This window comes from Hypanus sabinus, chromosome 4, assembly GCF_030144855.1.
Source record: "Hypanus sabinus isolate sHypSab1 chromosome 4, sHypSab1.hap1, whole genome shotgun sequence".
NCBI lineage: Eukaryota > Metazoa > Chordata > Chondrichthyes > Myliobatiformes > Dasyatidae > Hypanus > Hypanus sabinus.
The window spans coordinates 49,464,766-49,477,092 of record NC_082709.1 but is presented as its reverse complement, the minus strand read 5'-3'; the positions used below and the strand labels follow the sequence as shown (position 1 = coordinate 49,477,092).

At 36.7% G+C, this 12,327-nt stretch overlaps 1 protein-coding gene across 1 annotated transcript in view; it reads left to right on the top strand.

Annotated features, from left to right (window-relative positions):
* The window catches only part of LOC132392745 (parathyroid hormone 2 receptor-like), a 144,330-nt gene that overhangs the window by 55,646 nt on the left and 76,357 nt on the right, over positions 1-12,327 (top strand). Inside the window, exon 6 of the mRNA XM_059967049.1 lies at positions 11,262-11,445. Coding sequence (XP_059823032.1) covers positions 11,262-11,445 — 184 coding nt within the window. The remainder of the gene's footprint in view (positions 1-11,261; positions 11,446-12,327) is intronic.

The window sequence follows — 12,327 nt, the reverse complement described above, 5'->3', positions numbered from 1 at the left end:
AATTTACAAAAAGCAATTAACCTACCAACCAGACTGAGGGAGGAAACTGGAGCCCAGAGGAAACCCACACATTCACGGGGAGAACGTACAGACTCCATATAGGCAACAGAAGGAAATGAACCCAGGTCACTTGTACTGTAAAGTGTTGTGCTAACCATTATGCTACCATGCCACCTTCTGTTCTGTGGATCTTGATGCCAATTTATACTAAACATTTCAAAGCAAGAAGTATTGTAGGAAAGACAGATGAGCTGAGGGCATGGATCAATACGTGGAATTATGATATTATAGCCATTAGTGAGACTTGGTTGCAGGAGAGGCAGGACTAGCAGCTCAATATTCCAGGGTTCCGTTGTTTTAGATGCAATGGAATGGGATGGATTAAAGGGAGAGGGGGGATGTTACTAGTCAGGACAGACTGGAAAACTGGTCCACTGAGGCATTATGGGTGGAACTGAAGAATAAGAAAGGTGTGACCACGTTACTGGGGTTATATTATAGATCAACCAACAGTTTGAGGTTTAGAGGAACAAATTTGTAGAGAGATCATAGACTGTTGTGAGAAACATGACGTTGTTATAGTAAGTGATTTTAACTTCTGGCATATTGACTGGGACTCTCATACCATAAAAGAACTAGATGAGATAGAATTTGTTAAATGTGTTCAGGGAAGTTTTCTTAATCAATACATAGAATTCCCAATGAGAGAGTGCAATACTTGATCTCCTATTAGGGAAAGATACAGGGCTGGTGACAAAAGTTGGTGTAGGGGAACACTTTACATCTCCTGATCACAATGCCATTAGTTTCAAGGTAATTATGGAAAAGGATAGGTCTGGTCCTTGGGTTGAGAATCGTAAATCGGTGTAAAACCATTTTGATGCTATCAGAATGGATCTGGCAACTGTGAATGGGACAGGTTGTTTTCTGGCAAAGGAGTATGTGGTAAGTGGGAAGCCTTCAAGAGTACAATTTTCAGAGTACAAAACTTGTATGTGCGTGTCAGAATAAAAAGGTAAAGATAACGGATTTAGGGAACCCTTGGTTTTCAAGAAATATTGGGGCCCTGTTTAAGAGGGAGAAAAGAAGGAAGTGCGCAGCAGATATAGGCAGGCAGGAACAAATGAGGTACTTGAGTGTAAGAAATGCAAGAGAACATTTAAGAAAGAAATCAGGAGAGCTAAGAGAAGGCATGAGGTTGCCCTAGTGGACAAGGTGAAGGAGAATCCTAATGGATTCTGCAGGTATGTTAAGAGCCAAAGGATTGTAAGGGACAAAATTGGTCCTATAGAAGATCAGAAGGATAATCTATGTGTGGAGCTAGAAGAAATGGGGAGGTCTCAATTTTTTTTGTATCTATATTTACCTGGGAAATGGATTAGAGTCTATAGAAGTGAGGTAAAGCAACAGTGAAGTCATGGACACTATACCGAGGATGAGATGTGTGCTTTCTTGAAGCAAATTAGGGTGGATAAATCCCCAGGGTTTGACAAGGTACTCCCTTGGCCCCTGTAGGAGGTAAGTGCAGAAATTGCTGAGCCATAGCAGAGATATTAAAATCATGCTTAGCGACAGGTGAGGTACTGGAAGATTGAAGGATGGTTAACGTTGTCCCACTCTTTTAAAAAAAAGGGCTCTAAGAATAAACCAGGAAATTGTATGCCTGACATCAGTAGTGAAAAGGTTATCTGAAGGTATTCTTTGGGACCAGATATGTGAGTATTTGGAAGACATAGTCTGATAAGGGATAGTTAGTGTGGCTTTGTGTGTGGTAGGTCATGTCTAACTTGTAAAGTTTTTTGAGGAAGGTACGAGGAAAGTTGATGAAGGCAAGGCAGTGAATGGTACTACATGGACTTCAGCAAGACATTTGACAAAGTCCGCAACTCCAGCTATCTTAGTGTCATCTACAAACATGTTAATCTACCTGTCTACACTTTCTTCCAATACATGGATATATTTCACAAACAACAGAGGTCCTAGCACCTGATCCCTGCAGAACACTATTGGTTCTGACCAATGACCTTTCACTGCTTTTATCTGTCTTCTATGGGCCAGCCATTTCTGAATCCAGACTTGCAGCTCACATTGGATTCCACACGTCTTCATCTTCTGAATTAGCCTTATCAAACACATTAGATGTTGATGTAAGTAACGTCTATTGCCTTAACTCTGATCAAGTTGCTTTGTCACCTTAGCAAAAAACTCAATCAAGTTTGTAAGGTATGACCTGCTCCATACAAAGCCATGTTGACCGTCACTAAATATTTTAGAAAGGAGGAAAGAACTTCAAAACAAAGGGATGTGATGAAGGATGGAGAAAGCTCTTTAAAGGGGATATGTAACATGATACTAGAACAGTCAACACAAACTTTAATTAAAGATTTTGGTCTTAAAGAGCAGACAGAATTGGAGAGGCAGACCCTAGAAAGAGAATTCCAGAACTCCGGTATTTGGTAACACAGGCACAATTGTGTTTGGTGATGTTTGAGAGGATAGAGTGGGGGGTTGAGCTGAGGTTTTAAAATATTTTGTATAACTTGGATGAAGGAATGGTTACTAAATTTACTACGAATACAATGATAGGTAGGAAACAAAGCCATGAGGAGGGCACCAAGAGATGCAAGTTGTTTGAGTAAATGGGATGGAGTATAAAGACACACAAGGGACTGCAGCAACTAGAGCAAAAAGCAACCTACTGGAGGAACTTAGTGAATCAGGGAAAATCTGTGGAGGCAGAGGAGGTGATGAATGCCCAGGACAAGACCCTGAATCAGGACTGTGCGTGTAAAGAATAGATGGTCAGCATATGGAAGAGAGAAGAAAAAGGTGAAGGGGAGGGGAGAATGGTGTTACATGGGATGAAGTTATTTGAAATTGGAAAATTCAGTGCTTGTGTCATTGGTCTGAAGACTACCCAAGTGGAATATGAGGTGCTGTTTTTCTAGTTTGCATTTGGTCTCACAGCAGCAGTGGAGAAAGTCAAAGGCAGACAGGTCAATATGGCAGTGGGAAGAGGAGTAGAAACTACATACAACTAGATGAAGTATAATGTGTGTAGAAGTTACCATGGGAAGCATTGCAAAGCTGGGATCTCAATTAGGTCATTTTGATCTTCTTAAATGTCCGAACAAGCTTAAGAGGCTGAGTGGCCTGCTCCTGCTCCTGCTCCTGGCTCTTGTGTCCAACCCGCGCTGCTACGTTGCAGCAGCAGCTCTTGACCTTATCAAACACAGTACTCATTCTGAAACACGTATTTCTGAAAGAACTGCTGGATGTGTTTTGAATTTTTTTTTGGCATAAAAGATAGAAATGAATGACATTAGCTAAATGTTAAGAGAAATAAAGTGCTCTGAAATACAGATGGATCTGTGTTCTAGTGTATGATTCACAAGAACAGCAAGTTAAGTGGTAGGGTTATGTCTCACTTATACAATGCATTGGTTGTAATTTTGAAAAATATTGGTCTACCTATTCAAAAAAAAGATGTTCTTTTATCGAAAGCAGTCTGGGAAGGTTTACCAGACTAACAGCTGAGGACAAAGGCTGGACAGGCTGAGTAACACACTGTGAGTGGTAACGTGGTTGATACATGACAGTCTTGTCAAAGTGAATGTGGCAAGAATGTTTTCGGTTCAGGGAGAACTTATAACTAGAGGGCATTATTTAAAAAATAAGTAGTGGCTTATTTAGTTCAGAGATTATGTGACTTTTTTTTCTTCCCAGAAGTCTGTGAGTCTGTGGCACTTTCTTCTTCAAAGGGAAGTGAAAGCAGTACCTTTGAATATTTTAAGGTTTTGATAGATAATCAGGATTGTTAAGTTACTGTGGGAAGGATTGCAAAATTGGGAACTCAGATCACTTTGATCTTATTAAATGTCAGAACAGGTTTAAGAAGCTTTTTTCTTTTTACAATATTTTTATTTCAGAAGAAAAATAAGATTTACAGAGTGCAACAAATTGATACATCTCAACATAACTTGTGTACATTAATATATTGTAATAAAATTGATTAAAATGTTATAGCGTAACTCATAAAGGTATACCACTCTGTAATCAAAAATTTAAAGATAGGTCATACATCATAAAAGAAATTTTTAATATATATAAAAAAAGTCAACCCCCTACCAACTACCAAAGAAAAAAGCTGATGGATGGCAATGGATAATTAGAAAAAAAACATATTCACTTAAGAAAAGAAGATAAAAATATACATAAAAGTCTGTGCACTGTTAAACTTTATAAATTGGAAAAGTAATTTAGGAAAGGTCCCCAAATATCATAAAAAGATTGTTTCGAATTTAAGACTGAGCAGCGGATCTTTTCTAAATTTAAATACGACATAATATCACATAGCCATGGTAGACTCCTTCCATTTAAGCAAGATTGCTCTTCTTGCTAAAAGAGAGGTAAAAACTAAAACCTGTAGGTTAGGAGTATTTAAAGTTATATCTTCATTTGCAATAATAACAAACAAGGCAGTAAGGGGATTTGGGCCAAATTGGACCCTAAAAAGTTGAGAGAAGGTATGAAATACTTCCTGTCAAAACTTTTCAATTGTAGGGCAAAACCAAAACATATGAATTAAAGAGGCATCAGCAGAGTTGCATTTATTACAAAATGGAGAAACATTCGGGTAAAAACTGGAGAGATTCTGTTTAGAAATGTAAGCTCTATGAACCACTTTAAATTATAGAAGAGAATGACGAGCACAGAAAGATGATTTATTAACCCCTTTCAGAATTTTATTCCATCTATCATCAGAAATCTGACAATTTAGGTCATCCTCCCAAGCTTTTTTTATTTTATCTAAAAAGTCTAGAATCAATCAACAAGTTATAGATACCAGTAATAGAACCATTAACAAAATGTTTTAAATTTAAAAGATCGTCCAGTAAATTTTTATCAGGACCTATAGGAAAAGTAGCTAATTGGAAATGTAGAAAATCTCTAATTTGAAGGTATCTGTAAAAATGTGATTTTGGGAGTGCAAATTTATTTGACAATTGGTCAAATGAAGCAAGAGATCCTGAGATAAACAGGTCCCAAAAACACTTAATTCCTAATTCATCCCAATCTTTAAAGACTTTATCAGTCATGGAAGGGATAAAAAAAATAATTAAGGAGAATGGGAGATGATAATGAAAAATTCACTAAAGCAAAAAATTTTCTAAATTGAGACCAGATCCTTAAAGTTTGCTTGACAATTATGTTATCTGTTGTTTTGTTTGCTGAAAAAGAAGAGTATGATCCAAGAAGAGAGACAATAGAGGTATTTTTTACAGAATTAACTTCTAAGGAGACCCATGATGGGCAATCTTTACGATAAATATAATAGCACCAGAAAGTAATATTCCTTATATTGGCAGCCCAATAGTAAAACCTAAAATTGGGTAGGGCTAGTCCACCCATCTCTTTATTTCTTTGTAAGTAAACTTTACTTAAACGAGCTTGTTTATTATTCCAAATATAAGAGGTTAAAATTGAATCTAAAGAATCAAAGTACGTCTTAGGAATAAAAATAGGTAAGGCCTGAAAAAGATATAAATATTTAGAAAGAATCTTCATTTTAATTTAATTAATTTGGCCAATTAGAGATAAAGAAAGAGGGGACCATTTAGAAAGCGTCTTTTTCACATAATTCAATAAGGGGTTTAAGTTTTCTTTGAATAAATTCTTGAAGTTTTTAGCAATTGTTACACCTAAATATGTAAATTGACTTGTAACAACTTTGAACGGAAATTTGGCATTTGATGACATTAGGTCATTTAAAGAAATAGCTCACTTTTATGTAGGTTCAGCTTATATCCTGAAAAAGAACTAAACTGGGAGATTAAAGAAAGAACCAAAGGTAAAGAAGTCTCAGTGTTAGAGATAAAAAGTAAAATATCATCAGCGTATAATGAAATTTTATGAGACATACCTTCCCTTAGTATACCAGAAATGTCCTTAGATTCTCAAAGAGCTATTGCTAAGGGTTCTATAGCTAAAGCAAAAAGTAAAAGGCTAAGAGGACATCCTTGTCTAGTTCCCCGCTGTAATTTAAAGGGCTTAGAAATTTGGTAGTTAGTAATAACCTGTACGGTAGGAGACAAGTAGATTAATTTAACCCAACGAATAAAATTAGGCCCAAAATTAAACTTTTCTAAGGTCTTAAAAAGATAATTCCACTCAATCCTATCAAAGGCTTTTTCTGCATCTAAGGATAATACACACTCTGATATGTTTTTGGATGGTGAATATATCACATTCAATAACCGACGTATATTAAAATGTGAGTAACGATTTTTAATAAATCCTGTCTGGTCATGTGATATAATAGATGGTAGAATATTTTCAAGTCTTCGAGCTAAGATTTTGGCTAAAATTTTTGTATCAACATTTAATAAAGAAATCGATCTGTATGAAGAACATTCAGCTGGATTTTAATTTGTTTTTAAGAATAAGAGAAATAAAAGCTTCATAAAAAGATTGAGGGAGTTTACCTGATTTAAAGGACTCTGATTAAATGGAGGATAAATAAGGTGTAAGTAACTTAGTGAAAGTTTTATAAAACTCCCCAGGAAAGCCATCAAGTCCTGGGGTCTTACCAGAATGTAAAGCACGTATAGCCTCAGCCACTTCTTCATTGGAACTAGGCTGATCTAACTGTGTTAGACTATCAGCAGACAATGTAGGAATGTTGATACTTCTGAAAAAAGCATTCATATAGGTTCATCTGAAGAAGAGTCAGACTGATACAACTTAAGGTAAAAGTCTTTAAATACATCGTTAATTTCAGAATGGTTGGATGTCTTAGTTCCATTATCTTTAAAAATTTCTGTGATTTGACGATTAACTGTAAAAGATTTTAAGTGATTGGCTAATAAACTACCAGTTCTATCCCTGTGAATGTAAAATTGAGTTTTATCGCTCAACAGTTGTCGTTCAATTGGGTGTCAGCAGTAGATTATACTTGGATTGGATTTCAATATGCTTATTATATATATTTGGATCTAGAGATAGGGCATACTTTCGATCAAGATCTTTTAATATCGCTGCTAGGTCAGTCCTTTCTTTGTCAGCTTTTTTCTTTATATAGGTAGAGTAAGAGATAATTTCTCCATGAATATATGCTTTAAAAATATCACAGTCTATATTACCAGCAGTATCTCCTTTAAAATTTTCTTTAAAGAAAAAAGTAATATGGTTTTCCAAAAACTTTAGAAAATTTTTATCAGATAACAATGATAAGTTAAAACGCCAACTTCTATTTGGTACAGAGTAAACAGGTAATCTTAAAGCCAGAAGCACAGGTGCATGATCAGACAAAGCAATCTCCTTATAATCACAGGATTGTACCAGTGGAAGCAAGTTTCTCTCTATATAAAAAAAATCAATCCGAGAGTACATATGATGAACCTGAGAGAAATATGAATATTCCTTTTCTTGGGGGTGTAAAAAACGCCACACGTCAAGAATATCACTTTGAGATAAAAAAGATTTAAAAAGTAAGACTGATTTATTAGTGACAGGGGTTTTACTTGAAGAGCGGTCTAATATAGGGTCAAGCCAAAAATTAAAATCTCCACCCATCACTAAGGAATACCGATTCAAATCAGGCAGAAAAGAGAAAAGACGTTCAAAGAACAAGGAGTCATCTGTATTTGGAGCGTATACATTTGCAAATATGATTAGTTTATTCCCAAGACTACCCGAAACAATAACAAAGCGCCCATTTGTATCAGAAATTACATTATGTTGAATAAAGGATAAATTCTGATCAAACAGACGCCTCTCGATCTAGATTGAGAGGGTGAATGAAAATTTATACCCTTCCATCCTTTGAAAGAACGTGAAATATCATCTTTACGAATATAGGTTTCTTGGAGAAAGATTATATGAGTTTTAAGTTTCCGGATATAAGAGAAAATCTTATTTCGTTTAATAGGGTTATTTAGACCTTTCACATTAAAACTGAGTATATTAATAAAAGAATCCATCAAGTATCCTTTAGTAATGTATAAAAGGTAATCACAGACATGTAGATAGTGAATAAGTAAAACAGTAAAAACATCCAATCAGCTTTATAGAAGAACCCATTTCCCCCCTCCCTCCCCCCAAAGAGAGAAATCAGCCAAGGAAGGCTGAAGACTAATTCTAACGTTCCCAACCCAAAACTCCAGTGGCTCCAGAAAATATATATGCATAGCTGTGCTGAATAAATGATTGTAAATATATATATACAAAAAATATCAAAGTAAGTAAGTTTGCTAATTACGATAAAAAAAACCATGGTAAAGTATAAGTATTAGTCTCAGTAAAAAAGGAAAGACAGATAAGGAAAATCAATAAGTAAAACAACATATACTTGCGGGTGCAAAAAAAGAGCAAAGAAACAAATAGAAGATAATTAAAAAGGGAAGTGGTTTAGATAGCTTCCTACATAATATAACAAGAGAATATAACGTGTTGTTTAAAAAGAGCTGCGAAAAACAGCAAAAGAGAAAATGGATGCAGTCTGCCTGCATGTTTTGCATAGTTTGAAAGATAACAAGGCGCCAGTTACTTAGTCAAACAAGTGATTAAGACTTCGTAGAACCAAGAAACCTTATTATCAACAAAACGCCAATTACTTGATTGAACACCTGAAATTAAAACATTTAACAAAAACCAACTCAAAGTTGAATTTAAGGATGGAGACTTTGTAAACGTTTCTTAGCTTCTTCAGGCTTCATAAACCAAGAAACCTTATTATCAGAAGTAGTAACCTTGAGTTTACACGGATCTCTGAGAGAAAGGTGACAGTCAAGCTTAAAAAGATCAGACATGACCTCTTTAAAAGCCTGTCTAGCTCTTAAAACTTTTGGTGGATAATCTTGAACTGTTGATCACAAAATTGTAATATGCGTTTCTTCCTTGATTCACGATGGATCTGTTCTTTAATCTGATAGTCATAAGAGCGAGGTTTGGCAGAATCCCAATTAGGTGGGGTAACTCGGTGAACGCGCTCAAATTTTGGTAGTTCTGATAATATATCAGGGAATAAATCTTTCAGCATTTGAGCACAAAAATCGATAGGTTGATTACCCTCCAGTTTTTCAGGAAGCCCAAGAATTCTGATATTGCACCTTCGGTTCCTGGTCTCCAAATCTGTAAGTTTCTTCAGTAACGCATCGTATTTTTTAAGTTGTTCCTTAGAAATTTTCTTGAAACCTTTGATAGCCTTCTGCAACACCAGCAGAGATTCTTCGTGTAGCTTAGTGCGAATTTCGTGGTCATTCACAGTCTGCTGTATACTTCCAAGTTTCCAATTAAGCGTTTTCAGTTCAGATTTAAGCAGGTCGAAGGAATTCTGTAGCAAATCAAACTTGGATTCCAAGTCATCCAGTTTGTCCAGTTTTTCCAGTTTCTCTGACATTTGTTGAATCATTTCAGTCAAAGTCTCTAAAGTAGTCTCTTTTTTTTTTGACAGCTTTCTACTTATGGTGCTCTCACCGAGATAGGTTTAAACAGCAAAGTAAGCAAATAATTTCGGAGCACGTAGCTAGTGCAACCCACTCCATTACAGCCACCGGAAGGCTCCCCAGGTTTAAGAAGCTGAGTAGCCTACTCCTGCTCCTGGTTCATGTGTCCAACCCCTGCAGCACCGGCTCCTGACTTGGATTCATACTGAAACACACATTTCTGAAAGAACAAATGGATGTGTTTCAAAATTTGACAACTGATGCCACAACAACACCAACAAGTTTCATGGCTATTTTAGTTGTTGTATGTGCAACTATTAAATTGTGAAACATGCACTTCTTCAGAATATTGGCACGCAATTGGTATAAATCAGGAGTGGCCAAACTTTTACATTCCATGCGTCAATTTTTTCACACGTGAGTTCAGATGCACCATACAACTCTTGTACCCCCATTCAATTCTTGTAAAAATGTTAATATAGTCATATTTAGCATTTTACATGATATATTGATTTAATATAAAACAAGATAAACATTACTTACCTTAATGAGACTTATAACAAATATATTTTGTCTTCTTTTGATTTCTTCCTTTTTCTTAATCACATATTCTTTCCATAACTCAGACCCAAGCACTAGCTTCAGCTTTCCTTCTATTTCAGTCTGATGTTGTGTTTTATAGTGTCTGTTAAGCTCATGTCTTCTATTATGTGATAAAGTGTTTTCACAAACAATGCACAATGGTTTTCCTGACAGACCCGCTATAAATAAGAACTCATTTTCCCACTGTTCATTGAATTCACGCTTACTATCACTTTCTGCTTTTCTTTTGCTCATTTTCTTTTGCACTGTGATGGGTAACTGAATGTAAAAACAAGGCTTAATTTTCGAAAAAGTACAAAACTGCAGATGTTCACAAAGGACGAACAAAGCACAACTCCATACTGCATGAGTGTCAATTGTAAACTGACTGGCAAAAACCTGTGCTGCACCACTGGTGCAAACGCCTGGCGCCTCAGGACCAAACAAATATCAAACATGTATTTAAAGAGCAAACACCAGGAAATCTGTAGATGCTGGAAATTCAACCAACACACAGAAAATGCTGGTGGAACACAGCAGGCCAGGCAGCATCTATAGGGAGAAGCACTGTCGACGTTTCGGGCCGAGACCCTTTGTCCTGACACTGCCTGGCCTGCTGTGTTCCACCAGCATTCTGTGTGTGTTGGTTGATCAAACATGTATTGAACAGTTATGAAATGACTGCAGAATAAAAGTCCTACTTTCCTAGTTTGACTCAGTGAACATTTTTAAAATTGAAAATAGATTAATGTGAAAGAAGATAACATTCACCAAAAGATGTGCAGAAAATAATAAAATCACTAAAAATAATTGCTAAGTTTTAGATTTCTTCTCAGTAAAACCCATTTCTAGCTCTAAGCTACTTGAATTCCTGTTGTAGGTTTTTTTTCTACAAATTGATTTTTGGTTATACTTTTTGCATGAGCAAGCTTACTTTTTTATTATCACTGAGGTGCAATGCACCACTTCTAATCATCCAATGCGCCACTTTTGGAACATGTGCGAGTAGTTGGCCATCCCTCATATAGATCAATAGAAATTCATATTTGCACTCTAATGATGCACACTAATGAAGTACTCGTGATTCCTGGAGCCTGCTGGAAAATGACCTCGGTTGAAAAATAACCTTGTAAAGTATTGTGGACGTACATCCATGCAATAGTTTAGTTATTCAAGCTGAAGTACGCTGATTATAAAGTAGCTCATATTAATTACTGTCTTTTACCTTACTAGAAGACTCCATTGCACCAGGAATTACATCCACATGCACCTGTTTGCCTCCTTCATGCTCAGAGCCATCAGCATTTTCATCAAAGACCATGCTTCCTTTTCACATCTTGGAGAAACTGATGACTCTCCTTCTGTGGACGATGTAAAAGCCATGACTATTGTTGCTGCAACAGACAAGTCCTATAATGTGAGTATAAACTCAAAGGCCACTCTAGTAAGTACACCTATACATCTGGTTGTTAATACAAGTATCCAACTAACCAATCATGTGGTAGCAACAAAGCATAAAAAGGTTGCAGACGTGGTTAAGAGGTTCGGTTGTTGTTCAGACCAAATATCAGAATGGGAAAGAAATGTGATCTAAGTGACTTTGACTTTGGTGCCAGATGGGGTTGTTGGAGTATCTCAGAAACTGCTGATCTCTTAAGATTTCACAAACAATTATCTCTATGGTTTACAGAGAATAGTGCAAAAAAAACCCAAAAAATTTTCCAGTGAGCAGCAGTTCTATGGTGTTTTTTTTTAGCGTGTCGCACCAGACAGTCAGCCATTCTTGTCTGATGTGTGGTGTCAGGATTGGTCTCCTTTTGAATTAACCGAGTCATGATATGAACGCTCCTGACTCAACACTTTTTTTGTTTTACGAGGCCGAGTGGCTAGTTTGACGCTCAACCTGGCACAGATGGAAAGTATGCTCGGGGGGAGGCCAGACTTGGATTCGAACTTGGGAACCTTCGCTCCGGAGTCTGGCGCTGAGGCCATTGCGCCACTGGCTGGCTGTTCTATGGGTGAAAACACATGGGTGAGAGAGGTCAGAGGAAAATATCCACATTGGTTCGAGCTGACAGGAGGGCAACAGTAACTCATATAACCAGGCCTGATTATGACTAAGATGGCGGCGTGATGCAGCAGCGCGCAGCGGCCACTTCGGAATGAATATCTGTAATCTGTCAAGTAGGATGCCATGTACAATCCTGATTTGAGGCAGACGAATGGGTGAAGCACGAAGGAACATCTGGTGAAACTTTTGAAATGCCTGTTTCACTGCCACCGCTCCAGTGCGATCGGA